General features: G+C 50.6%; 1 protein-coding gene across 1 annotated transcript; it reads left to right on the forward strand.

The window, feature by feature from the left end:
• The first annotated feature begins 1,751 nt into the window (after positions 1 to 1,751).
• Positions 1,752 to 27,961, forward strand: NOL6 (nucleolar protein 6). Its single transcript, XM_085041847.1, has 26 exons — positions 1,752 to 1,805; positions 1,896 to 2,108; positions 3,878 to 3,994; positions 4,254 to 4,433; positions 5,063 to 5,231; positions 5,922 to 6,056; positions 6,201 to 6,364; positions 6,570 to 6,690; positions 7,034 to 7,092; positions 7,255 to 7,356; positions 7,874 to 7,989; positions 8,379 to 8,556; positions 8,931 to 9,053; positions 9,203 to 9,351; positions 10,061 to 10,136; positions 11,983 to 12,123; positions 12,420 to 12,531; positions 12,751 to 12,905; positions 13,130 to 13,293; positions 13,761 to 13,913; positions 15,101 to 15,198; positions 16,080 to 16,204; positions 16,354 to 16,443; positions 18,552 to 18,749; positions 26,360 to 26,461; positions 27,567 to 27,961. Exons 1-26 carry the CDS (start codon positions 1,800 to 1,802, stop codon positions 27,714 to 27,716), a joined length of 3,396 nt encoding a protein of 1,131 aa, XP_084897973.1. The 5' UTR covers positions 1,752 to 1,799; the 3' UTR covers positions 27,717 to 27,961.

Consider the following 27,961-nt stretch of genomic DNA (forward strand, 5'->3'; position numbering starts at 1 on the left):
AAGCTGTGATGCAGCAGCCATGCAGGAGCTGCCATGAGTAGCAACAGAGACAAGAGAAGCCTCATGTCATACCTACAGCCACCAATTGCATCCCTGCCACAAGCACTTGTGTGCTGGACACAGCTCGGCTCTCGAGACACTCTCTTTGGAAAGCAGGAGCCAAACACTCACTAGCAGGAGTCCTGCTAGCCTAGTTGACACAAGGCTGAGGCCCCACTTCCAGCAGATTTCCCTGCATGGAAGCAATTAAACATGAGGGAGGGATGTGAGGTTTGAGGGGCTCTTGGCAAAGATCCTGGTGGCCACCCCACCCAAGCAGTAAGTCAGGTGCCAGCCTTTTTTGGCAACAGAAACAATGCCTGGCCTTGAAAAGGAGCTCAGCATCTTGATTTCCCAGGCAGAGATACTGCAGTGTGTGGAAATGAGTTCTGAAGCTGGGCAGGACATGGCATTACTCCCCTTTGCCTGGCAGAGGGATGGGTGAGAGCCTGCCCTGCTCTGAGGCAACTCAGACACAAGAAAGACCTGCAGGGCAGAGTATCATCTGCAAACATCCTCTGAAAACGCAGCTTGTTTCTCACCGCCTGCCTCCAACAGAGCTTAGCTTTTACCCTAAACCTGCTTGTTTTTCCCCAACAGCCTATGAGCAGTGGGCTGATCTGGTTTTTAGGGGTCCTGTGTGGGGGACAGAACTCAGCTGACTTCACTGAGTTCTCTGAACTCTCCTGTTTACCTTCAGGGTGGATACGTGATCTTCTAACGTCTGTCTTAACATGCTCACACATTTGCCCTTGAAGAGATCCTTCTTACAGTGCTCTCACAGTGCAGGAAAAATCTGACCTGAGTGTGGCCAAGGTTCAGGGAGAATTTGGACCTGGTGTGGAGGTGATGCTATCCCAGAGCACACTCTCTAGAGAAGAATGGTCCCACTGGACACAACCCCGCTTCACGGTAGGGTGTAGAGAAGTGAATTAAACTGACCAGAGTTATGCAAAAGCCATTTGAAGAGCTGGAAAGTGAATTAAAATTATCTAGGTCCCAAATCCATGTCCTTCTGTTCAGGGAAGCGATCTTTTAAATACCCTGACAACCCAAATCCGATCGGGCCTCGTGTTCAGAATTGCTTCTGCAAAGCCATATAGATGTAATTTATACAAAGGGGATATTCCTCCCACTCCAGTAATCTGAACGCAAGATGATTCTGGCCGCCAGTGTCCCTCCCAGCCCTTGCGGAAGCTGGCCAGGGCGGGTGCTGGCTGCCGGTGCCCGTTCCTCCTGGCCAGAAGGGTTTCCCTGGCTCCCGGTGCCCGTTCCTCCTGGCCAGAAGGGCTTTCCTGGCTCCCGGTGCCCGTTCCTCCTGGCCAGAAGGGTTTCCCTGGCTCCCGGTGCCCGTTCCTGGCGGCCAGGCCGGCTCAGGCACTTGGCAGGTTACGTCAAGGATGTCCACCCCGATTAATCATCAAGTACCACAACCGGGCTCTGCGGGGCGCAGGCGGCCCGGCGCTCGCCCGTCTGAGCGCGAAAGTTCGTCACGCTGCCCCGAGAGCCGCAGTTTTGGGGTGAAAGGCGGTGACTGCGGTGATTTCGGTAAGCCTGCGAACCACGCGGCTGACAACCAGCGCCGCCATTGCTGCGGAAGCGGAGCGACGCGGCGGACACGCCTCCGGTGGGCGTGGCGGGCACGGCGGACCAATGGGAAGCTCCGCGCTGTTCCGCGCGGCCAATAGGGAGCTGCGCTCGGAGGCCGGTGGGGCGCGCGGCGCCGCACGTGGTGACGGGGGCGCACGTGAGCGGCGGCCATGGCGGTGAGGGGCGGCGGGTGTGGGCCGCGGGCGGTGCGGGGCTGACCTGAGCCGAGCCGAGCCGAGCCATGCTGTGCTGTGTTCTCCCCGCAGGGCTCTCCGGAGGCGGCGGAGGAGGCGGAGCAGGGCCCGGAGCCCCCCGCCGGGGGCGCGGCGCGGCGCGGGAAGAGGGCTGCCCCCACAGCCGCAGCCCCGCAGCCGGCCAAGCTGAGCCGCGCCGAGCTCTACAAGCCGCCGACCAGCGAGGAGCTGAACCAGCTGAAGGAGACAGAGGATCTGTTCCACTCCAGCCTGCTGCGCCTGCAGGTCAGCCTGGGGGGAGAGCGGGGGGGGGACCGCGGGCTCGGAGCTTCCCAGGAGCCGGCTGGGGAAGAGGCCCTGAGCCCTGGTGACGTGGGCAGCGTGAGCTCCTCTGCAGCCCTGGCACATGGAGACACAGAGAGCACAGGCTTCACGCTACACCCTGCACAAAATTTCCACTGTAAACCCTGTTACCGTCCCGTGCCAGGCTCTGTGTTTCTTTTACACCCTTAAAACCGAACTCCCTCAGTGCACAGCTGCAGTACCGTGAAAAGATGACCATTTCATCCTTTGCTGTGATGGTGTATTGCTTTCTGGGTGAGGAGGTGACGTGGTCAGCTGTACCCAACTGCTGTCTTTAACCAGCTTCAGGATGGATTTTATTTTTATGTTCAGGGTTAGCAAGTTGTTTCTGTTAGGTGAAGATCAACTGGTGAGTAGATCATAGAATAACAGAACAGGTTGGGTTTAAGGGGCCTTAACGATCATCTAGTTTCAACCTCCCCAGGGACATCTTCCACTAGACCAGGTTGCTCAAAGCCCCATCCAGCCTGGCCTTGAACACTGAGGAATGGGGCATCCACAGCTTCTTTGGACAACTTGTGCTGAGGCCTCACCATCCTCACAGGGAAGAATTTTGTCCTATTTTTTAATCAAAACCTACTCTTTTTCTGTTTAAAGCATGGGGCATCCACAGCTTCTTTGGACAACTTGTGCTGAGGCCTCACCACCCTCACAGGGAAGAATTTGGTCCTAATTTTTAATCAAAACCTACTCTCTTTCTGTTTAAATCCATTCACCCTTTTGCTATCATTACATGCTCTCATAAAAAGTCCCTCTCTAGCCCTCTTGTAGTGCTTTTAGGTATTGGAAGGCCGCAGTAAGTCTCCCCAGAGTCTTCTTTTCTGCAGGCTGAGCAATCCCAATGCTTTCAGCTTTTCCTCATCAGATTCTCCATCCTTCTTATAGTCTTGGTAGGCTGCCCTCTGGACTCACTCCAGCAGGTCCATGTCCCTCCTGTGCAGGGACCCCAGAGCTGATGCAGTGCTCCAGGTGGGTCTCACCAGAGCAGAGCAGAGGGGCAGAATTTCCTCGCTCCCCTGCTGCCCACAGGGCTCTGGATGCAGCCCAGGACACGTTTGGCTCTCTGGGCAGTGAGTGCCATGGCCAGGGCACGTCCAGCCTCTCACCCAGCAGCAGCCCCAAGTCCTTCTGGGCAGGGCTGCTCTTGGTCTGTTTGTCCCGCATCCCACGTGCAACACCTTGCCCTTGATCTTGTTAAACCTTATGAAATTCCCAAGGGCTCACTCCTCAAGCTTGTCCAGGTTCCTCTGGATGGCATCCTGTCCCTCAGGTGGATCTAACTTTGGTGATTTTTATGAGGAACAGTTTTGATCTCCTGGCTACTTGGTGGTGTCAGTGATGGGATCTCTAGGGCCTGGTTTGTGGTGGAAACCTGCCTGGTTGTTTCCTGCAGCTCATTCTCTGTCATACAAACAGCCTTCCTGAGAGCTGTGCTTTTGTGAGTTACACCATGGTTTTTTGCCTGGATCTTGGTCGGGATAGAGATGATTCCAATCTAGTACTCACAGAAAATGGCAGGAACTGATGGAACTGCCAGCTGCTGAAAGGGTTTGTGGAGAGGTGTTAGTGTGTTCCCCAGCTCACCAGCTGCCCTTTGCATCATGCTCCTGGTTGGTACTGGAGGACAACATAAAACACAGGAGCAATTCCAGTGTTGCAGCTGCCTTTGAAGGTCCCCTTTCGCCCTACAGATTGAAGAGCTTTTGAAGGAGGTGACACTGAAGGAGACAAAGAAGAAGAAGATTGATGCCTTCCTCCATGAAATTAACAGCCTGCTTAGCGCCCTCCCAGAGACCCCAGAAACTGAGGTATGTTTCAGGGTTATGAAGGAGGTGGCAAGACCTCTGTCCTGTATAGAGCAGGCGCTGCTGTTGCTGTGTAAGCAGAGGTCCTCATGGACTGTCTTCTTTAGGGGCTGAAAAGATAATACTTTGCTTTTTCTTGATGGAGGAAGGGGGACACTGCCTTTAAACTCTGGGTGCAGCTGTGTGGGGAGCATGGTCTTGGTCCCTGCACATCTGCTGTTGTTGAGGCTTAGAGTGTTTTGTGTGTCCTGTCTGTTCCCAGCTCACTGACCAGGCCTGGCTTTCCAAGGATGTAAAGGTTCCATTCCTGCAAGTGCCATTCAATGTGAAGGGAAAGTTCCACTTCGTGCCCCCAGCCGAGCTGAAGGTGGTGGGCAGTTACCTGCTGGGCAGCTGCATTAGGCCAGAGATCAATGTGGACATTGCAGTGACCATGCCACGGGTGAGTCTGGCCATGCCACCTCCTAAATGGCCTGGGACCTGCCTGAGCTCTGTCCCCTCCTGTCCTCTGTGACCCCTGCCCTGCCCTACCCACTCCTCAGTGAAGTGACAACATCTGGATGTGCAGGGTGACTCCTGTGAGGAATCCTATGGGGAGTACAGTCTGGCCACTTGCTCTGTCAGAGCTTGCAGCTGTTTGATCTTAGTTTCAGAGCTTGCAGCTGTTTGATCTTAGTTCCTCACCATGGACTGAGGATTGCCAGGGGGATCCATGCTGTCTGGTTTTGTACCCAGTTGCACTTCTGCCTCAGCTCCCAAGCCTATTACAGAGAGGGAGATGTTTGGAGGCTGTTAACCTCCCCTTGCTGCCCAGACTTGCTTCTGAGAAAAACTTGAGACTAAGCCCACCTTGTTTGGCTGCATGACTCTGCTCTTGTCTTCTGCAGTCCTGGAGCCTGGTGAGCCAGCAGCAAGCTCCTGACTGACTTGGAGCTCTGTGGGGCTCTAGCCATGTGGTTGGGATAGGGCTGTCTCTGGGGCCAGGAAGAGCTGGGGTTGGTGGGGGGGCCTTGGGCTGAACTGAGCTTGGCTGGCAGCTGAGGTGGCACTGCCCCTTCCCTCTCTTCCCAGGAAATCTTCCAGGACAAAGATAACTTGAATCAACGCTACCACCGGAAGAGAGCCCTGTACTTGTCCCACATTGCCCAGCATTTATCCAAGGAGAAGCTCTTTGGCAGTGTGAAGTTTGCCTACATGAACAGCAACCATCTGAAGCCCATCCTGCTCCTGAGGCCTCAAGGTGGCACTTGAGCCTTGCTCTGCTGTGGGGGGTGACTGGGTTCTGATGTTGAGTGGAGGGTGGTGGTCTCATACCGTTTAAAGGTCCTTTGGAGAGCAATCAGTCTGGAGCCGCTGTCATGATTGGTGATAAATTTTGAGTGCTTCTCAGTTGTTTTATCCCTTCACCCAGAGTTTAGTCCTCAGTCTCTTCCCCTCCCAGTCCTCCTCTGCAGCTTGACTGGGCCCCCCAGCCTTGGCCTCACGGGCTGTGGGTGCTTCCCTGCTCTCTCCAGCTCTGTTCCCCACCATCCTTCTGCCTTCCCCAGAAACCTGTGTGCAGTCTGGCTCTTCCATGATGAGATAATGTGGGATGCATGGGCTGTTGAGTGCTGCTTGTTCCCACAGCCCCCAGGAGACAGTGGGTTGGAATTGGGACAGATGTGGCATGGCAAGGCCAGGGCAGGCAGCAGAGTGCTGGGATACCAGGCTGGCCAGGGGGGAGCAAGATGGGACTGGGACATGAGCACTGTGTCCTCAAATTTATCATTGGCTCTGGGATGTGGTCACTCTGCTTTGAGATCACTTCACTACTGCAGAACTTTGCTGTGAGGGAGCATTTTCCTTTGCCTAGGCTGGGAATGCTCCATGCTTTCCCAATTTAATCTCTGACATCTCTTCCTCCTGCACATCTTCCCTTGGGTGCTTACAGGCAAGGATGAGAAGATGGTCACTGTCCGACTCCATGCTTGTCCCGGTCCTGATCTCTTCAAACCCAGCCGCTTCTATCCCAGCAAGAACAATGTCCGGACTGCCTGGTTCATGGAGCAGAGCACCCTCAAAGAAGGTAGGGCCTGGGCCTGGGGGAGCATGAGGCTGTTTGTTTCAGGTAGAGAGTGCACCCGGTGCCTTCAGGTGGGTTCACAGCAGCCCTTTTCTGTGGGCAGGAGGTTGGTGATTGTGTCCAATGTGCTGTCATCTCCCCACGCAGGAGCCACTGAGCCCCCGACCCCGCACTACAACAACTCCATCCTGTGTGACACAGTGATGCTCTCCCACCTGCATTTCTTGTCTAATGCAGCCACAGACTTCCCAGGCATGAAGGATGGCCTGGCCCTCCTCAAAGTTTGGCTGAACCAGCGGCAGCTCAGCAAGGTATGTCCTCTGACAAGGTATGCTTTGCCTATCTGGCTAACCTGCCTTTGGTCTGCTCTCCATCCTAGTGTGGAAAGGTGGTGGTTAGGTCCTGGTGGGTGGGGTGGAGGTCTTGTGGCTCTTCTTTGAGCTTTGTTAGGTTTCGTGGAGGCCCCATCCTTACCTGTGGGTTTTAATAAGTTTGTGATAACCCCTGTTTTCACAGGGCTTGGGAGGCTTCAGCGGCTTCTTGGTCTCCATGCTTGTTGCCTACCTGCTGATGAAACGCAAGATTGTCAAGATGATGAGTGGGTACCAGGTGTTGAGAAGCACTCTGCAATTCCTGGGTGAGTTTTCAGTGGCCTCTCTGGACAGGGAGAGGTTTGTATTTCTGCACAAAGCCTAAACATAGCAGGGGAAGAGGCAGAGAGGCCATTGTGGCTTTTCTTTCTCTCATGCTGAGCCCCTGTGGGTGGGATGGACAGGAGGGGATGAGTCAGCTGAGCAGGCCTGGATGGTGCAGCTTGTAGAGGGGTGGGTAGGTGTTACCACAGGATTGATGCCAGCATTGTATTGTAGCTCTGTTGATGTTGTGAGACTTTGGTGGTATTGACACATAACTGTGCCACTGTCATCAGGGAGGGAGATGTGGGTGGTGATGTGACTTGTTCCTTCCTGTCTTGCTCACAGCCACCACTGACCTGAGCATGACAGGGATCAGTCTGGCCAAGGATGAGGATCCCTCCCTGGTAAGCAGCCCTCTGGAGGGTCTCATGGCTGTGTCTGGCTGTACTGCCACTGCTCCTGGGGCAGGGATGTGCCTGTTGCAGAGATGGCAGATGGCAGTGATGTTGGGGTGTCTTGATGTCTGTGATGCACTGTAGCACTAAAGACCATGTTTGCTTTTCCAGCCTGTCCTGGATGATTTCCACCAGGCATTTGAAGTGGTCTTTGTGGATCCCTCTGGACTAGTGAATCTCTGTGCTGATATGACTGCCAGCAAATACCACCAGGTACCAAGCAGATTGTGGTGGCTTCTTGAGGTGCTGTCTTAGGAGTGAGCTCAGACAGGCAAAAGCGGTTAGATGTCTTCAAGGAGGATGTAGGACCAGGGGAGGGCATTCAGTGTTGCTTTTTAATCTTTTAACATCTCCAGCTCTGAAGCTCGGAAGTGAATTTGGAGACTTGGGTGTAGTGCTGCATTACCTGTCTTGCTTGAGTGATGTGGGAAAGTTGTTTACCTCTTCATGTGCCCTTCGAGTGAAGCCAAGCAGCTGTTTGGCAGATGTAACTGTTCTGAAGGAGAAAAAAACCCACCCTGATGTCAGGGATATCAAGAAGGGCAACTGCAAGAGCTGTTGGTGACTTGGCTTCTTGCTAAGGACAGACACTGGGATCAGGATGTGCTGCTGGCTATGGAACTGGTCTGGCTCTGGTTGATGGGGGAGCACTGGTGACCACTGCTGGAGGGATTTGCTTTGCTTCTCCCTTCCCATTCATGCTCTTGCACTGCCTTCCCTCCTTGCTTAGGTCCAGTTTGAAGCCAAACGCTCTATGGAAATTTTGGATGACCGGATGGTGGATGGCTTTCAAGTGCTGCTCATGACCCCAAAGCCCATGCTCAGGACCTTTGACCACATCTTCCAGTGAGTGTCACTGTGCTGGTGGGGTGGTGCTGAAGGAGCCTGCTCAAAGGGGAGTGAGCTGCTTCTGGCTTTGGACTGTGCTAGATTTTAACTTACCTGGTGGGAGGTGGCCCTGCTAAGCTCTTAGGTAGGCACGGTGCTTCCTTGCACAGGGCTGTTCCACTTTTATTGCCTAGATAGCCTCCCAGAAAGAGGGGAGCAATGTTTAAGCCTTGGAAGCAGTGACTGTCCCAAGGACCAGCATCTCCTGAGATGCCAGAGGGCATTCTTGTAGCCGCATTCTGGGCTAGGACCCTCAGTTCCCCACTTTATCCATCTTCTAACATATCCCTCTCTCAGGAAGGATCTGGTGGCAGAGGTAGGTGACTAGCTTCTCTTCTTCTTTGTAGCCTGAAGCATGTTTCCAAGCTGCAAGGTACCTGCAAGAAGATGCAGCTGCTGAATGAGCTGATGGATCGGGGTGGGAACTACGTGGCTGCGGCCCTGCCCTTTGTTGTCTCACTGCTGGCACGTGGCTTGTCTGGGAGAGCACAGCTTGTGGCTCACTCCTTGCCCCAGATCCCTGAGGTAATGCAGCTTGGCAATGCTGCTGCATCCTTTGCATCTCGTGGGGGTCTCGAGTGTCTCTCAAGCACAGGGAGGGCATCCTTGCTCACTTGGGAGGGAGACCCTGGGTGGGAATACAGGACCTGAGGCCCTGCACTGGGCTGTGGGATGCAGCTGTGTGGCTTGGTCTGTGCATGAGTCCTGGCCCAGTAATGGGACAGGGTGAAGAAAGCTTTTTTTCATTGGGGAGACCTATTAAATGAGGCTTTCCCTGTCCTTTTCTGGGCTCCTGCAAGAACGTGGCAGGAGGTTCATCTAATATCCCAATATCCCAGCAGCTGCTGCTCCAGAAACCTCATCTCTTCTTGTGCTTCATGTTCCCTGTTTTCCCACAGTGGCCAATTGATGCTGAACCCCCAAAACACAAAGATGTTGGGCCTCTGACGTTTGGGCTCCTGTTTGTCCCAGAGTTTGCTGCCAGCGCACTGGAGAAGGGTCCGCAGGCTGATCACCCCAAGGTGAGGGGAGCTCATGCTAAGTAAGAGCAGAGCTGGTGCTGTGCTTTGGTTGCAGACAGCTGTGAGGCTGGCTGGTGGTACTGTGAGTATTTTGTCTGGCCCAGAAATGACCTGTGTTTCTGGCCTGGCTTGGTCAATGTCCCACATAGGCCCTGGAGTTCCGGACCTTCTGGGGAGAGAAGTCAGAGCTGCGTCGGTTCCAGGATGGCAGCATCTGCGAGGCCGTGGTGTGGGAGGCCAACACTGCCTGCCAGAAACGCCTCATTCCTGAGCAGATCATCAGGCACTTGCTGAAGCTGTAAGTTGCACTGAGCATCAGCTGTGAGTTGCTGCTGTTCTCCTGCCATGTGTCCGGTCCCTGGTAACCGCATTGTCAGTTTCATGCTTTATGGGGTGTTGTGAGTTGCTTTGGATTTCTGAGGTCTGGAAGTAATTTCAGTTGTCCTGATGTTGTGAACTACTTCTCAAGAGTGGTTGGGGAGGGCAAGCACATGGTCCTGTAGCCTCTGCTGGAGATAATGCTAAGGGCAAAGAAGCAGCATGGCCTGCCCTTACGTACAGATGGGATGCTGGGACACTCATTGTCAGAGCTGCAAAAGAAGCTGTCTGGACCTTGCAGGATGTTTTCACGAAATCCTTAGACCTTGTAGTGGTTCACAAGATTGGGTCTTCCCTATGGCATTGGAAAACCTCTCTGTAGCAGCTTATACCATCTGCCAAAAGTGAGGCCCTCTTGCACGGAATGGAGGGGTTGTCTGCACCTCTTTGTCCTGTGAAAAGGCTGCACATTGGTGGCTTTGGCTTTGAATCCTGTGAAGCTGCACAAGTTACTGGTACATGTTGGGTGAATTACTTGGGCAGGGGAGGAATGCTCAGAGATTGTTTTGTTCACCAGGACCTTCCTTTAGAGAGGAATTTCTCATCTTTGGGCTGACCCATGTAGTGTCAGTAGGATCAATAGGTTTCCATATCATAGCTCTAATGCTCTGTTGTCTTCTCCCACATAGCCATGCCGACATTCCTGAGTCCTCCATCAGCTACACAGGAGCCCTGCTGGAGTCTGTGATCAGGACTGGGAAGGAGGTATGATTACTCCTCTGGTGGGGCTGGGGCTTTCTCCAGGAAGAGCTGTGAGGGGAGGGCTCTAGAGAGGTCATTTTAGTAGCCCTGAGGCAGCGGGATGGTTCCCAAGAGAATGTAGCAATGGTAAGGAAAACTTGTGCTCTTGGTCTCTTAGATGAGGAGTGTGGTGCTCTCTTTGTATCTACGAACTCCTTCCTGGCAACCAAGGCATAACTGCTGAAATTGTCTTGCTTTAGCATCCCCCACACCTCTTTTTCCCCTGCAGGCATCCCAACATCTGTCCTATTCTCTTTGCTTATGCACTCTCTGTCCACATGTCTGAGGATATACTATTGTCCCACAGTGCTCCTCTGGCTGTGCCTTTCAGGTACTGCATCCTTCAGGACATGGGCCAGGTACTTTTGTGCTGCCATCTGTTAGGTTCAGCTAGGAAACCCAGGAAAAAGATCTTTCTCGGCATTCTTCAAAGTGCTAGGTTGTGCTCCATCTGCATGTACAGCTGAAACAAAGAAACTCCACTTTGAGACAGAGAAGAGGCCTCTTTGAGATGTCTCTCCTTCCAACTTCTTTCCAGCTTGTGAAGTTAAAGCCTGGAGATGAGCCATGAGCACTTTGGCAGTGCTTTGTTGGTCTTTTTGTAAAACCAGCTCTTTACCTGGTTGTTGGAGGGAGGAAGAAATTGTTTCCTTTCCCCTTTTTAAGATGAAAGGAGCACACATTTGGTGGAAAGAATCTCCTGTGCCAAGACCAGCTGCGGTCTGGGCAGAGCTTGGTGTCACATTTGGGACGAGATGCTGGTTTCCACAGCCTGTTGTGTGGTGAAGCAGGAACATCTGTGTTCTGTGTCCATTCAAGCTGGTCTGGAGTTAGCAGGGCTGATACACCCCAGTCTGACAAGTGGATGCACTTTTCTGGAGTCTGAGGGGTGTTTAGGAGTCCCATTTTTGCCAGTCCTTGAGGAACAAAGGAGGAGTTTGCTGTTGTGTGTGGGGTGGTGGGTACAGGGGTATCTGCTCTTCCAGCTGTTTGTGTGCAGGCAGCCTGGGGAGCCAGCAGTGCAAGGACGTTTGGGATGAAGGCAGAGGAGGGGTGCAGCCACGGGCAGGATGGGGTTTGTTGTTTGTGGCACACCCTGCAGAGGGTGCTGCTGCTCTGCCAGAGTGCCCAGGGTCGGAAGACTCTGGGCAGGTCGGCTCCTTGTGGCTTTCAGCTGCCTCTGAGCTGGGTGGTTTGGTGTCACCAATATGTCCTCCCTGTTCAGTCTCCTCTGCTATTATTTGGAGTGATGGAAGTAGCAATTGCAGCACTGATTCTCCTTTTGGTGCTTCTCATCTGCCCTCCGCAGGGCTCCTGTGATGCTCTGGATGTTTTCTGTCTTTGCTTTTGCCACGCTCCAGAGTTCTGCCTTCACTAAGGATGTAGTCAGTGGAGTTTTCTGTTAACTGCTGTCTTTTTTGGCATCATGGTAACTGGTGGGGAGACAGTAGCAGGGCTCTCACCAGTGTAATCTCTTTATTCCAAGATCATTCTTGGCTTCTTTAATACGGTGATTGCTGGCAGTGCAACTCTAGGTGCTGCCTTAGTGTCTTGCAAAAGATATAATTTTATTTTCCACTGAAAATGCAGCCTCTAGGATGCCTGTGGCTGCTGCAGAGTCACAGACAGCCTTGACCTTGTCTTTCCTCTCTTTCTTTCCTCCCCATTTTGCTGAGCGCTGTTGCTGGAAGCTGCTCCCTGGCATGGCAGTGCTGGCTCCTCAGAGCCTGGCTGTGATGCCGGCCCATGGGGTAGGTGAGGTGACTGCAGGGGCAGGAGAGGTGCATGAACAGGTTCCCTCTGTCCTCAGGTGTCAGGTACAGGCGAGGAGGCCATGGTCAGTGCCGTCTGCTCCTACGATGACCTGAGCCGCAAGCTTTGGAACCTGAAGGAGCTGCCGCTGACAGTGACTGCTGTGCAGGGTGTTCATCCAGCCCTTCGGTACACAGATGTGAGTGTCCTGGGGCATGGCCATGCATGGGGGTCTCCAGGGAGCTGGGGTGTGCCCTGGGGTGAGGGAGGACCCAGAGAATGAGTCACTCACTGGTTTTGTGGCTCCTGAGAGCCCCTGGGGTGATGTGGTGCCTCTTCTTTGCTGTTCCATCCTTTGGGCTGGCTGTGCACAAGCTGGCCAAACCCTCTGCACTGGAGGACTTTGCTGGCATGGGAAGTTTGAGTGAGGGGATGCACATTGCTGTGGGGTTTCCGCTCCCTGTTCTCAGTTGCTGGCTGGCTGTTCTCTTTCAGGTCTTTCCTCCCATTCCTATGAAGCCGATTTATTCCTTCCATAACAGAAACAAGCACCTGCTGCTTCCTTCAGGGGAGAAGCCCTGCCCGGCCTACATAACCCCTTTGAAAAGTAAGTGGGGAGAGATGTGAGTGGGGGATGATGTGGTGGAGGGAAGTGGGAGCAAGCAGTGATGTTGGCTCTCTTATTGTTATGTTGGTGTGCTGCAGGCAGGAGCAGAACAGTGGCTCCTCCTGCCCTCCTGCTGTAACCCATAGTTCCAGACACCCCTATCCAACACCTTACTTCTGTGTGGGACTCACTGGCCTCCTGCTATCCCTTCTCCCCCAGTCATCTGCCACATGGAAGGCAGTGGCCAGTGGCCACAGGACAAAGGAGCCATCAAGCGCATTAAGGCTGCTTTCCACCTCCAGCTGGCTGAGCTCCTCCGGCAGCAGCACCAGCTGGTTTGCAGACCTGCAGCCACCCACACCGATGTGTACAAGGTAGGGGGGTCCCCAGGGCCTTCTCCAGGCCTTACCTTACCTAGGTGGGGTGCTGTGGCAGTGGTCCCAGTGGACAAAACCAGTATTTGGATGGTGGGCCTAGGAGAGTGTGGTGAGACTGCACTGATGTCAGGATGCTTCTGTGGTATCCCTGAGGGACAGGATAACACACGTGCAGTTTGTGTCACCACCAAGCCTGACTTTGCCTTGTGCTCCCATCTCAGGACGGCTACGTTTTCCGTCTGCAAGTAGCTTACCACCGGGAGCCCCTGATCTTGAAGGAGGTGGTCACCCCAGAAGGGATGCTGAAGTACCAGGACACAGAGGAATCTCGGCAGCTGGAGCTGGAGACATTGCATCTGCCCTATCTAACCAGCTCACTGCATGGGTAGGTGGGGCAGAAGGTGTCTGAGGGGTCAGAACATGGGACATGGCTGGAAGCCAGCATGGGTTGGAAGCCAGCATCACACTTCAGCAGAAGGGTGATGCTGGGTAGAGGAGATTGCTGTGGGAAGTAGCCCTTCAGCCAGCCTTGAGAGAGGCTCTTCAGAAGAGAAGAACCTCTTTGGGATTAAGGGGTAGATGTGGGTGTGGGTGGCACTAGTTTTCATCCTGAGGTCACTGGTGTGGGGAGACAAGTACCAAAGAGAGGCCTGCTTAGAGATGAACATGAGACAGCATTTTCCCTCCTTCCTCCCAAAATCTCAGCACCTGCTGACAGTCCCTGTGTTGGTGATGCTGCTTACATGTTCCTTGCAGATTTTTGCCCCTCACTTCTTCCTTGCCAAATGCCAAGAGGCTGTTGTGGGTCCTGGGATGTGTGGGCTGAGCAGTGGCATGTCTCCCTTCTCACAGGCTCCAGCAGCAGCACCCTGTCTTTGGCAGCTCTTCCCGGCTGGCCAAGCGCTGGATCAGCGCCCAACTCCTGAGTGACAACATCTCTGAGGAGTGTGTGGACCTTCTTGTGGCATTTCTCTTTCTCCACCCAGCCCCGTTCACACCACCCAGGTGAGGATGAGGAGCTCAGGCTGGCCTGATGGGGATTTAGTGCCTTTTTCCTTACCTGGGATGGAGGAAGGGTTGGATACTGCTTGGGCAGGAGGTGTTGGGAGGGTTCACAGCAGGGAACATGAGGCTCCTGTGCTGCCAAAACACTGTCCCAAGTCCTTTTAGGAGTTGCTAGAGGAGATGGAGACACTTAGCACTATGGAGCAGTGGCTTTCCCTGCCATGTGCACTGCAGAGAAAGGGGGAAAGCAGGTTAAGGCTGGGAGTGAGTGTCCTTGTGGCATCTGGGTACTGATGACACAGCTGCAGTGTCTTGTGCCTTCTGGAGGACTGGTGAGGCCCCCTGTTCTGAGGGTGATGGCCAGGAGAAGCAGGGTGAGAGCTGTGTTGTGCCTACCAGCATGCTGGGGCTCCTGGGTTCTCCAGGGAGGATTTATGGTGATGCTGGCAGCTCCAAGCTCCCTTCCTCCTGGAGAAGACTTCAAAGGGAAGGATGAGGGGTCTGCCACTGAAAGCTGAAGGGACCAGTGTGTTGGTAAATAACTCCACAGAGCCAATTGATTGCTGGCCCCTGGCAGGCAGATGTTATGGGACCTGGAGGAAGTGAAATGAAGTTAAAGGAAATGTTTTTGTTCTGTGTGGAGTCAAAAGGTTACTCTGCCCTGCACTTGGGATGCAGTTTCCTTTCCCAAAGTAGCAGGAGTAAGAGTCTGATGCCTAGAATGCTTTCCTGTCTCCAAAAATAACAGGAGCCCCATCTTCCCAGCTATCTGGCTTTGTGCATGTATTGTATTGTAGGGGAGGAAGCACAGTGGGAACTTGGCTGGTGTTCAGACCTGCACCAGAGGTGGAAGCAGCTCTCTCTCTACCTTGTCCTTGCCCCAGACCTGGGAGTCTAGGTGGGAGTGGCATCAGGAGATTGTGTCCCCCATCAGGAGATAGTGCCAGTGTTTTATATTCTGCTAGTTTCTTTCTCCTGGGGAATGAAGAACAATGGGGAAAGACTTTCCCTGGGGATTTGGAGAAGGGCAAGTGTCTCAAACTCATTCTGGACTTCCCTTTCCCACCACAGACACCCCTTCTTGGGCTGCATGTGGGTTGGGTATTCACTAAGTCACCCCCATGTGCAGCCCTTCTTGCTGCCAGGAGAGCTAATGCTAGTGTTGACCTGTTTTGTCCTACCTGCAGCTCTCCACAGGTGGGGTTCCTGCGATTCCTCAACTTGCTGGCAACCTTTGACTGGAAAAACAACCCTTTGATTGTCAACCTAAACACTAGCCTCACAGGTGAGCAGGCAGCAGGTAGTAGAGCTGCAGCATGAGGGTCTTGATCACTCCTTCATCGGTGCCAGGTTCCACATCTCTTGGATTCAGGGAGGTATCATGGCTTCTGCTGGGGGCAAGGAGATTTTGCACTCCCTTACTCCCTGTCCTGTCATGTTTAACTTGCCTACAGGATGGATTTTGTTGTGCCATGGTTTTTTATTTTCCCTGCCTGCCTCTGAAGAGGTGGATCTCAGTGATGATTCTTTGCTCCTTCTGGTCGAGTTGAAATCTGTGACAAGCGTGGGTGTTGTTGGATGTGGTGTTGTCTTTGAAGCCCTCTGTTCCTGCCCTCTAGTGTTTTGTCTGTTGATTGTCTTTTGGATACATGCTGGAGCTACAAGAGACCATGGGATTGTCTTGGCTCTGCAAAGTCATGGAGTGGGGGAATTAGTTATACCCAGCTTTTAAAGCTGATTTATAAAAAAAGTAAAGGTGTTTGGAAGAGAATTGGATTTTGAAAACTGGTATTTTCCAAAGTGCCCTCCAGCTTATTTTAATGAACTAAAGAGCTACTTTTTCTACTTTCTCTCTACCTGTGGGGAAATAAAAGAAAAAGATGGTACACTCTTTGGATAATACAAACTGTCACTAGCTTATAATGTGAGTTTCCAGCTTCTGTCAGTCTCAGTACCTGCCATGCCTCAGCCCACCTGAGTGGGTTCCAGTGAGAGCAAGTAGCAAGCCTGAGGTGTAGGAGCTCTGGTTGCACGTGGACTGTGGGATCAGAGGGTGGGAGAGCATAAATCCTGTTGTGCTGCTTTTTCCTGGCTGTAATGGGGGTGAGGAGGTTGGAGGGCTGTGAATGGGGCAGAGCATCTCACCTGTGTGCCTGCCCTTTGCAGACTCTGACTGCACAGAGATCAAGAACAAGTTTGCAGCAGCTCGCTCTCGCCTCCCCGTCATGTTCCTGGCCACCCCCAAAGACCAGTGGAGCTCCATGTGGACCCAGGAGCGACCCTCAGCACAGGTGAGCTTTGTCCCCTTGCCTCTGGTGGCTGCTGACTTGTGACAGTTTCCTGCTCCTGGTGCTGGAGCCAGCTCTGATAATGAGGGAGTTGAGTCCCTGTTACATCTGGGACTGCCAAATTTCACCCTCTGACTTCCTTCCCTCCCCAGATTCTGCAGCGCCTTGTTGTGCTTGCCTCAGAGTCTCTCCGTGCCCTGGAGGAGCAGCTCACAGACCCTCTCAGTGACCAGGATGTGAAGGTGACTCCTTGGGGCAGCAGCACAGGGGTTTTCAGGCTCTGGCCAAGCAGACTGGACTTTGCTGGTGATCACTGGGATGTGTTAGGAAGTTTCAGGCTGTGGCCAGGTGGTTACCATGGGATGTAGAGCAGCAAGGATGGAATGATGGAGGCTGGTGCCACCCTGCTTCTGGGGCACCCAGCTCTGCATAGTAACTTGGGGTGAATGAGACAAGTTTATTCTGTATTCTCTGGTTTTCCTGGGACATGAGCAAACCCATGATGTTCCTATGCCAAGCAGGTTGTATGTCCATGACTGAATCAAATAGTTCCTCTGGGAGGCTGTTTTGGAGTAGTTGTGCAAATCTGGCTTGTGTGCTCAGGTCCAACCAAGCTCAGGGTGTTGGGAGATTTTGGCAGGACTGTACCAGGCACTTCAGGAAGATGTTATTTTTGTTTGAGTGGAGGAGTTTATGTATGTTTAACCCTATGTAGTGTAACCCTCTTCAGTTTCTCAGTGATTTTATTTTTCAAGTAAACTAAAACATTCATTACTGCAATGGACCTGAGAGATGTAGACATATTTATTTGCTCTTTGAAGGGTAGTTTGTTGGTGTACCAAGTAATGAACTGGGAGATTTAAGCTCAAAGGATTAAAAAAGCCAAGCAGTGATTAGATATTGCAGATTCATATTGGGGAAAAAAAAAACCCAAAATAAAACCAAAACCAGAAAGAAGCACATACAGTGGATTTTTTTCTTTTCTGCCTAAGCAATACAAAAAGGACCTACTGACAGTTCTTTCAGTTCTGCTGCATTTTGCACTGGAAGTATTGCAAGGGTGAGATGTACTTGAGGCAGCAACAGTGTGTGTTACAGGGCTGTGAAGGAATGAGACATGTCCAGTGTGCTGCAGTCACAGTGCCAGCCCAAGGCTGAAATTCAAGAAGTGCATTGTGAGTTGGGGACGGTTAGCTTCTAAAACAAGCTGTCAGCTGGCCACAGCAGCCTCCCAACACCTTGGCTTAGCCTCCTTGGACCACCTTCTGTCTCCCTTCCTCTGGCCATTGCAGTGGGAACTTCTCTCATTGCCATGGAATCCCTCTGGTCCATGCCAGTGTTCTCCCAGGCCCATGATGTTCCTTTGGGATAAACATGGGATGCTATTTCCGGGGCTGGTAATGTATTTATATGTAAAGCTTGGGGCAGGGAGGACAAAAAAGCCATTCCAGTTTAGTTTGGAGTTGTTTCCTCTGCACATGTATCTAAGAGGGGTGCTCCAAGCTGTTTTTTCTATCTTTGCATTTGGGTCCCATGGAGATGTGCCTGCTCTCATGAAGATGCAGACATGGGTTCTTGAGCTGTTTCTTTGCTCCCAGGGCACACACAGAAAACCATAGACTTGGTCAGCTGTGTGGGAAAGGGGCTCTGTGTGAACTAGAGCTAGGAGCGATTCAGTGCTGGTCACTGATGTTCTTCATGTGTGTTCTCCTCAGCCTGGCTGTAAACCAGGTCCAAGCAGTGGGTTTTCTACCAGTCCCAAGTTGAGCTGTGTCCCATGCCTCTGTTCATGTTTCTGCATCATTTGTTCCATGAAAATGTACACATGGTTTTAAGTTTTTTCCGTTTTAATACAGCTGTATCCACAGCTAGATCCTGCCTGTCCAAATATTTACATGTCTGGGATTGCTCCCCTCCATTTATGAGGTTTTGCTCTTCCCCTCTGTCTGCTTCCTGGAAGATGCAGTTGCCCTCTGGGGCAAATTGTGTTGGACAGATAGGACCATCCCATTACTACACAGCTCCCTGTGTCCCCTGGGTGTTGTTCAGCTCCTATTGGCTTCTTGATTCCCCTCTTCATCCTGAGACTCTGCCATGTGCAATGCAGTTATCTATCTCAGCTCTCCTCTTTGTCCCTCTCTCAGCTGCCTACCCCACTAGCATTTACTCAGGTAGTCTTTCTGGGGTCTGTGGCAAAATTCTAACATTAATCTCACAAAAATTCTGTCTTTGGTTTACTGCTTTCTAAGGAGAAGGGGATGAACTGCAAACAATGACTTGGGAAACCTCTCTTACCTCTCCTGCTCACCTGTGTCCTGTATTGAGTAGCACTGTTTGTTTCTCTCTGCAGATGGTCTTCCGCCCTCCTTTGGACTTCTATGATGTCCTGATCCACCTGAATCCCAAGCAGATTCCTCGGCACCTGGAGAGTGTGGACCGGCCAGTGAAATCAGTTTCCCGTGGTGTGGTGAAGAACAGCTCTGCTGTGAATATCCTCTTTCCTGTGGTGGATTATGACCCTGTGCAGTTGTACCTCCAGGAGCTGAGAGTAAGCACAGCCTGTTGGGGAGGCAGGGGGGATACCTAAGGGAAAGCTGCCTTGTGGCATTTGGGTTGCCTGCCGCTGCAGGATGTGGTTGGTGACATCTTTAGGTGTTTGCATGGGATGGGCATTGCTTCTGCAATTTTGCGAAGATCCTGGTGGTTTGTATCTGAGCTCATTCTCACATCACAGCAGCGCTCCCATTTCCATGGAGGAGGTGGTGCATTCACCAGGACATCTGCTGAAGAACATTGTATTCAGCACAAAAGTATCTTTAAGCTATTTGTCTCCAGTCATTTAACTCACTTTTCATGGCTTCTTGCACCGATTGGTGTGCATGATGGGCTGTAACCACATGTGATTTCTGGGGGAATGTACAGATATCCATGATATGATCCCAGTAGCCTTTCTGCTGTTAGGCCAATGCTTGTGTGAGGCAAAGGGCATCAATATTGTCACAGGGTGATTTCTCTGTGTCTGACTGCATGCATAATAACAGAGGAAGTTGGTAATGTGGGAGTATGGAGAACATCAGTATCCAAAGTCATCAACCATGTTCTTTTCCACCATGAGCGCCAAGCCAAAGCCTTGGCAAGCTGGGGAGATATGCAAGGTGCTGGATGACAGCCATGATCCATACTGGATCTTGACAGCCAGTGCTTTGCAGATGTACAGCACCTACCACTTTGGCTCTTCCCAGCTTCAGATGTGGTAGCTGGGTGAAATGTTAGTGTTGGGTGTTCAGAGAGGTGGGGCTGTGATGCTCTCCTGTCAAAGCCTGTTTGACTTTGAAGTGCCATCATCCCTTACTGATATGAGTGCTGTGAGTGTCAGAACTGTGGGGGAAGTGAGAGACAGGGATGCATGAATGGCCTTGTGAAACTGAGGAAGACCTCAAAGCTGTCACACAATTTCCCTGCAGAAAGCACTGCTTCTTTAGCTGGAAGGACATTTGGGAGAGGAGGTACCCCATGCTTTCCTCCCTTTGAGAAGGAAGGTGGACCTGGAGGTCTGCAGACATGCTGTAGAGAGCACTGGGTGATTTCTTGGGCCAAGAAGAAGGGGGAGAAGCATCCTTCACAAGTGTTTTAAAAGGGAACAGGGGGCAGATTTGGAACTGTTTGCCCTTTCCTTCCTGGTCTCTGGGTCTGAGGAGTCATATCAAAATCAGCCCCTTGCTTTTAAATGGTGAATATTTGACCTGCTGCCATGAAACCTCAGCCAAGAGGCATAGATGTGGGTGGGAAATGGAGTTTTTTAAGGCTGAAATGCTTCTCCATGCAATGCTGGAAGTGGTTCCTAGAGCTGGACAGAGCCTTTAGCAGCTGCCAAGGTGCTGGAGATGCATGGGAATAGAGCCTCTGTGTCTCTGAAGGGGTCAGGGCTAAGCAACGCCTGTGGAGGCCTGACAGAAAGATGATTGCTTGCTTGAACAGGAACTGGAGGATGCTGGATGAGCTGATTGGAAGAACTGGCTCTTCAGGGAGGCTAACTGTTAAATGCTTGCAGCAGGTCTGGCTGTAGATTGAGGCAGTCAATCAGGAAACTCATCAGGGTTTATAGGACATTTTTATGCATCTAGACAAGTTGCTGACAGTAAGTGGCTCTTGAAGTGAAAGGTAGACAAGATTTTCCTTGAGAGCAGCTTTCATTAATCTTCAGGCAATTATGATTTACTTCGTCCAGTCAGTAGTGACATCCAGACTGCCTGAATTTTTACAGCTTTTTACTGCCTGTTTTTTCTAATACAGGTTATAATAGATTTGGAATAGTGTTTGGTCAGGTTGCACATTACAGCTGCTCCTAAATCCAATATGTTAACATCCCTGTGAAGAAACATGGATATGAGCAAAGTTCATGTTGCCTTGTTAGAAGCAGTGTTGATTCTCTTCGTGTCCCTTGTTCTTTGACCTGGGGGTGCCTGGGAAGGAACAGATCAGAAACTGGTCACAGTTTTCTCTGAAGAGTGAGCTGTGGGGCAGAGAGCCCAACATCTGCCTCAGCATCCCTGTCTGGGGGGCTTTTCTTTGTCTTGAAGTCTTAGATATGGTTTGTTCCCTTGTGGCCATCATATTGGAAGTATCTTGCAGTACCAGTCCACTTGTCATTCATAGCATCCAGATCAGTAGCAGTCAGACCTGAAGCGGGGCTGATGAATATCTGCTTCTCTGGAAAACAGGTGTTTCTTCTGGAAAAATCACAGAGGTAATGCTGCACGTGGTCTCAGAGAACTCAGCTGTATCCAGTTGGGATGGACGGCGTCAAAAGCTGATTTTGCACTACAGGATCACTGCAAGCTGGTGATACTGAGCTGTCAATAGAAGCTGCTCCATCCACCAGAAATATTCTTGGCTTCATTTCTTGGTGTATTGATGTTGTTGCTTAAAGGCAAGACCTTTTCATCAACTTCAGCTTTGCTGGGTAGCTTCTCCTGCACTTTTGTATTTCTCCTTCCCTGGCTCTTGTTGCTCTAAGCAGTGTTCAACTTCTCCTTATCCTGTGGGATGGGAGCCCTGGGGGTGATCCAAACCCAGCAAGAAGTTGGTGCCAGAAAGGAGCATTGTGACACCAGTGAATCCTTATGAGAGATCTTGGATGAGAAGGCAGTTTGGACACAGAACTGACTGGCTTTGGTTCAGAGTAATTTGCTCTCTCTTAACAGCACAAACCACAGAATTGAGCAACAGGGCTGTAGCCATGCCTGACAGTGCAGCCATGGTGGGTTTGTAGCAACAAAGGCAGACATCTGCCACACAGATGCTGTGGGATTTTCTGTTCTTCTAGGGGCAGAAAAGAAACATCTGCCCTTCAGTTAGATTCTCACATGCAAAAGGAATTTAAATGCCTTGGTGTTCTGAGTTGAGAGGAGCAGGGAGTAGCTTCTTGCCCAGTGTATTTGGACCATTAACCAGGAGATCCACTCTTCTGTCGAGCCTGTTCGCCCCTGTTCTTCTAAAGTCAAAGAGGTTAGCAAGGCAGGAATGCTCAGGAGCTGAAGGATTGCTGTGTGCCTTCTTCAGGGAGCTTAATCAGAGTAGAAAATGAAAGGAGAAGAGGTGTTGAGTCTTGACTGCTTTAATTTTTCCTGCTTCAAATAGATGTGCTGGAGTAACTGGCCTGATAGAGTTGCTGTGGTGCCTGGGAGGCTCTGGGTAGAGATGAAAGGCTGGCTCTGGGATTCAGGCAGCAACTTCTTCAATTCCAGGACAGATCTGATAGAAAGGGCCTGTTCTGTGAGTCTGTCCAGATGAGAAGGCTTTGCCAACAGACGCTTTTGAGGGAAAGCAGGTGCCAGACATCCCACAGAGAGGGCTTCCCTGGAGCTTCAGCCCATCAACAGCCTCCCTGCCACTTACAGTCCAGAGCATCTTGTTGAGCAAACCCTGCATTGGTTCCTGGTGGGGATTCTCCAGCAAGGCTAAGTTAAATCTAAGTGTCTCAAATGAGGCTCCCGTTGAGTCTCTGCGTGCTGCTGATCTGTGCTGTGGTGGCTGTGGAGCTATGGAACCCCCTGATGTTTGCTGGGGATGTGATGTGAGAAGGCTTAGTCAGTGCAGCTTTTGCTCCAGGGTGGCTTGGCTGTTCTCTGGACTCAAGAGACCATCTAGAGAACACAGGGGTGTGGGCATGCCTGTATGCCTGCATTCTGCAGCTCACAAAACCCAAAGGTCACTTCCCAGAGCTGTTCACTCATGGTGGGGTAAATCAGGTGAAGCTGCCTGTGCCATGTCCATCTGCCTGTCTGTTATGGCTGTTAACAGATCTCACTTTTCTTACTGGGTCTTTGGTCTCACCAGGTCACTGATTGGATGTCCTGTCAATCACTGAAATTTTGCTTTCTTGGGCTGCAGATGCCTGAGGAAGAGCTTGTGGCAGAGGGGGTGCCCATCTTGTGAGATCTTTTCTGTGTGAATGAGCAGGAAAATGTTTCCTGCTTTACTGTAAACATCCTTACCTCTAAAGCGATGTTTTGCATTTCTTGCACCTTGAGGCAAGACTATCAGGAAGACATGGAGCCCCTTCCTTTTGTCTCCCATGGTGTAAGAATATGTGTCTGCATGTTAAGGAATTAATGATAGTAAAAATATTCTGTCTCTTAAAATATATAAGCTGTGATTATGTGATGTAGCTGACACTGGTGAAATCTTTCCAGGTCAGTCTGCCCCCTTCCTGTTTTGACTGACAGGGCTGACTCTTCCTGTGGTGACACCAGGCAGACAGGGACAAACTGAAAAAACTCTGAGGGCTCTCATATCATGTAGGAAATTGTTCTGTCTGCATCTGTGTCCTTGGAAGGGAAGAGGTGGCAGGAAATCAGCTGTTTGTAGAGATGAAGAGCAGCCACGAGACCCTTAGCATAATGCCCAGGGTGGATGCACACAGCATCAGCGAGGCATCAGCCCCTGTGCTCGTGGGGTGAGCTGACAGAGGACTTGTAGCTGCATTTCCTCTGCGTTGGTAATGCCCTCCCAGGGGCCCTGTAGGATTTGTCCTGTAGGAAGTAACACAAGACTTATTGTCTCAATAGATTGGTGGATTTGCATGTCTGGTGATGCAGCCAGGAGGACATGGGTGGCTTCTTTCCTTGCCACACTTCTTTGCTGCTGCCCCAACCCTGCAGGAGGGTGACGTGCAAGTCCACTGTGACACAGAAATAGCTCAGCCTGGTGTTAATTAGACAGTGCTCCTTGCTCCATTGGGTGGTGTGGGAGGCTCGGTCTGTGTCACGTAACTGAGAACATCGGGACAGGTTGCTCTAGGATGATGGAGACCTCAAAATGTTAACCACAAATGTATTTGTTTGATGGAAGTAAGTACCTTTTAATAGGGTTTTGCACTTGTGGATTCCTTGCAAAGAGCACTTAAAGTGCTCTGAGCACTCTGCAAATGTTTATTGATGCATTTGCCTTCTGAGCTGCTGTTGAGCCAGGAAAAGCTAGTTTAGGACACAATCTTGTTCTCCTTTTAGGGAGACCTTCCTAAAAGGGTCTTCCAACAGCTGTGATGCAATGAGCCTAATCTGTTGGTAGGAACAGTGAAAAAATGGGTGGATAAAGGGAGAGATGAAAAAAACCTGTCTCCCTAAACAACAATGTAGATACTTAACTAGAAGCAATCTAGATAGTTAACAATGTAGATACCTAGAAACTAGTCGATACTTAACTCTGTTACATTGCAAAATCCATGCTTCAAATGGAGCTGCTTAATCTGGTCAGGGTATTTAGATCAGGGTATAGTTTTACTCACTACATTTCTCCACCCTTTTCATTCCTCTAACCCAGATGGTTCCTTACAGAGCTTGTTATCATCTTTTTCCAGGTGATATATACACCTTCCCTGGACAATGAGGTTTCTCCAAACTGAAGCCCTGAGCTTGTAGGTCCCCCAGGTCTCTGTGAGATGGGAATTAGCTGTATGTTTTGCTGAAGGCAGATTTTGCTGGGCCTTGCAAGCTGAATTGCAACCAAAGATAGAGCAGCTTGAGAAGGGAACAAATGTACTCTGTGCCTTTTCTCCCTTTTCTCTGAAACTTTTCCTGGAAGAAGGTGTTTGCAGGCTCAGACAAGTCCAGTGACACTGGGCAGAGAACATGGGATGTAAAAAGGAGGGTGAACTGTTTGCTTTTACTCCCCAAGCCTCTGAACAAACAGAAGTGCAGTGACTAACACACCAGACCTTTTTAAAGCTGCAATTTCCCAAGAACTGGATGGGCATATCTGCGGCTTGGTAGGCCAGCTTGAACACTATCACATGCATGATGCTGGGAGTGGGACAAGTGCTGGCATTTTGAATTGAATACCATCCTTTTAACATCTGCTCTCTGCTCCCTGCTGTCTGGAAAAAAATGGTGCTGGGTATCAGGCCAAACAGTGGTTTTATTGGGAAATTAGCTGGGCCTGGGAGGGTTTCTTTACTGCAAATGCTCCTGGCTTCTGTCCAGCAAGATGTATCTGTAAAAAATACTGTTCTCATAAGGAGCATCGCGTGGCACTGAGGACCTCGCCCTGCAGAGTAGCTGGGCTTTTTCAGGTTCTCACATGCTCTGCTCCCCTTTGGTTCAGAAAGCCGCACGTTGGCGGGTCAGCGTGCCCTGAGCTTTATTGCCCTTTCTTGAGCTTTCCCTCCTTTTTTCTATTTGCCCTTTGGCTAAAGGAGGAGTCTTCCCTATTGACTGGGCTCTGAGTATAACTTGTTGCTCTCAGCATGGAAATGCTGGCGTGGATTGCCTCTTTCTCAATGTATTTTTAGACAATGGTTTTTCTAGCCAGTTTGGTGAAATAGTACCTTGACCAGGCTTGCCCTTGTGAGAGCCCATGGAGTGGGATGAGTTGGCAGTTCTTGGGATCTTCCCATCTTGATGACTTAATTTTGTTGCTCTTTGTGAGGGCAACAACAGTCCAAACTCAAATCTATCTCTGAAGATTGCAGACAATACCACCCCTCTTTACTTATCAGGTCTGTATTCTTAAAATGCCACCTCACCCTTTAGGATCACTGATAACACCAACCCAGTCCACCTTTTTTTTTTTTCTTTTCTGATTGCAGTCGTGGTATGTCCATACAAAATCTCATCCAAGCTTGCTTTTGATGTTGATTTTTTTTTTCATACATATCCTCATGAAAACTTTACAATACAATGATGCCAGCAGAGAGGTCTCTTTGTAAAAGCTGGGCAACTAAAGGGATGGAAGAAAAGGCTGAAAAGGGAGCAGAGGGTCTGTATTCTGTGCAATAATTTGTTCCAAGGCCGATGAAACTCTGTACAGAAACTTGTGCTGTACTGCTGCTGAGGACTGTTTGCTCAGCCTGGTAAACATGTCTTGTTGCCTGATGCTAATCTCCACCAAGATAAACAAGTGTCAGGGAGTAGCTGCTTGGCTGTCTTGGTCAGCTTCTTTGAGGGTGCACATCTATTGGTATCAGCATGTTGGGTCATGAGCTACATGTAGGGCCAGACTTTTGGGTTTGAGATGATGCTTGCACGCAGCATTGTTTCCTTCTGCTGTGATGCTCATCTCCTGCCTCCTTGCAGCCCTGGGAATCCAGCTTGTGTGGGTTTGGGGGAAGCCAGACTGTGGGCTTTAGTCATCCCTTTGTGCAAGATCTCTCTTTGATCCCTGCTTCCCAGTGAGCATCTTCCAAAGGATATGCTCACTGACACTGCTGCTGAAACACAGGGGGCAAGGAGGACAGATTCTTGCAATGCCACCTTTAAACTTTCCATCTCTTTGCGCCCCACAAAACATTGTGTTACTTAAAATTTCTGCTCTTATGTTTCCTTTTTGGGCACTGGGTGCTTACAGCTCACGTGGAGTTTACTCTGGGGGAAGAAGGTACTTTGATACCTTGGTTGCACAGATTGCAGAGCTTGAGATGCTGGTCTCTGGTTTGGGGTTTGTCTTTGGTGCCATGAAATGTACTGTGGCAGGAGTGCCTGCTGGGTAGTGCCTGTCTCTTTGTCTCATGCATTGTGAACTCTTGGATATGGTTGTTGGACATTCAGGAAGTAAAACTTGGTAGTGCCAGATCAGCTGATGGAGGACCACAGTGAGAGACACTCAGTGGGTTCTCTCTGAGGGATCACTGTCCTTAACCTGTGTTTGTTTTCTACCCAGGATGCCTTTGATGATCTTGCCTTGTTCTTCTATGACAAGCATGGTGGGGAAGTGATTGCAGTTTTGTGGAAACCTTTGAGCTTTCAACCTCAGCCTTTTAAGGTGAGTTTTTGTCTCTGCTTTGAGCTTCACGTTACCTTTATACCATGTAAGCTTGAAGGGCTTTTTTTTTTTCCCACATGGTAATTGCTTTGTCCAACTCTTATCAGCCCCAAAGCCCTTTGAGAAATGGAGATCATAGTTCTGTTGCTTCTTAGAAGGGGTGAAACCAAGACAGGGCTGTGGCACAATGCCTACAGTCATCAGCAGGTCAGAGAAGGGAAACAGATGATCCCATTCTTGTGGCTTCAGAATCTTACCCAGAATACCCAACCCACAAGAAGCCAGGGTGGCAAGCTCAGGTCCAGAGTGCCCATGTCCCGTTGATGCACAGAGCTGTTTTCCAGCTGCACTGTGTGGGTTGGCAAACTGTAGAGGGTGGTTAAGCCAGGTGTGAGGCACGCTGGAGTGATTCATGCTGCTTTCTATGAAGGAAAGACGCAAAGAAACCGGTTACTCATGGCTTGGAGCTGGCAGCCCAGGCTTTTCTGCTGTCAGTCTCTGTGTGATTTATCTCCCCTCTCTTCACGGCCAGAGGGCATTGGCCACTCTGCCTGGCTGCCGTTGTGAAACCCAGTTATTCACAGTGGTGAAACAGGAGGAGATGCTTGCACTGGAGCTGCGTCTGGCTGGATTAAACATGAGGGTTTTGCCACTGTTGAAGCCAGGACATCTTCCCACCTGAAGTCTTGACACCCACCAAAGAGCAGAGCAGAAGCAGCTCTTAACTCAGCCTTGTGCTGTGATCCCTTTTGCATACTCCCTGTGCCCTGCTTACACAGGCTTTGCCATGTGTCTGCATGCTTGCAATTCCACTGTGTCCCTGGCCATTACTTTTCTTCCTCACTTCCTTGCAGTCTTTGGACTGTGGCTCCAGGGTAAACTCTAAAAGGGGCTGGATGGGTCACTCTTGCACTTTGTTAGCTCTAATAACGAGCACCGATGCTGTTGAGAAGTGAAACTTTGGGAATTGGGTGCAGTGGTGTAGCAGGGTTTGGATGTGACAAGGCAGGAGAGGAATTTATTTCTCTTACTTGGCGCTGGCAGAGGTTGCAATGCAACTCTGGGTAGATGCTCCCATTTGTGCAATATTTTTTGTGTCCTGCAGGTCTCCAGCATGAAAGGAAGGAAGGTGACCACTGTGAACAATGAGCTGGTCTGTGTTCCCAATGTGGAAGCAATTCTGGAGGACTTTGAGATTTTGGGAGAAGGCCTGGTCAAAAATGTGGAAGCTCGTACAGAGAAATGGGCTATCTGAAACCACTGAGAGGTGCCAGAGTGGCCCATGCTGAAGCAGTTTTTTCACTTTGGGGATGTTCCTTTTTTATAAATCAGTCCTACAAAAGCCTTTTAGCTTTTTAAATCCCAGAACTGTATGTTTTACTCTATTTATCTTTATATACCTGATTCAGAAAAGCAATGGGACCTGTTATTGTTTTCAAGAATACAAATGCCTTTTTATTTTGAAGAAAATATAAAGATGGAATAAAGTTTTTTAAAGTG

Source organism: Lichenostomus cassidix, chromosome Z (genome assembly GCF_008360975.1).
Source record: "Lichenostomus cassidix isolate B80296 chromosome Z, HeHo_3.0, whole genome shotgun sequence".
Lineage (NCBI taxonomy): Eukaryota > Metazoa > Chordata > Aves > Passeriformes > Meliphagidae > Lichenostomus > Lichenostomus cassidix.

Bases quoted from the DNA above. Each gene is read 5' to 3' on its own strand.
- NOL6 (XM_085041847.1), top strand. The intron at 16,205-16,353 runs GTGAGCTTTGTC...TTCCCTCCCCAG, and splicing joins AGGAGCGACCCTCAGCACAG to ATTCTGCAGCGCCTTGTTGT. The intron at 18,750-26,359 runs GTAAGCACAGCC...TTTTCTACCCAG, and splicing joins TGTACCTCCAGGAGCTGAGA to GATGCCTTTGATGATCTTGC.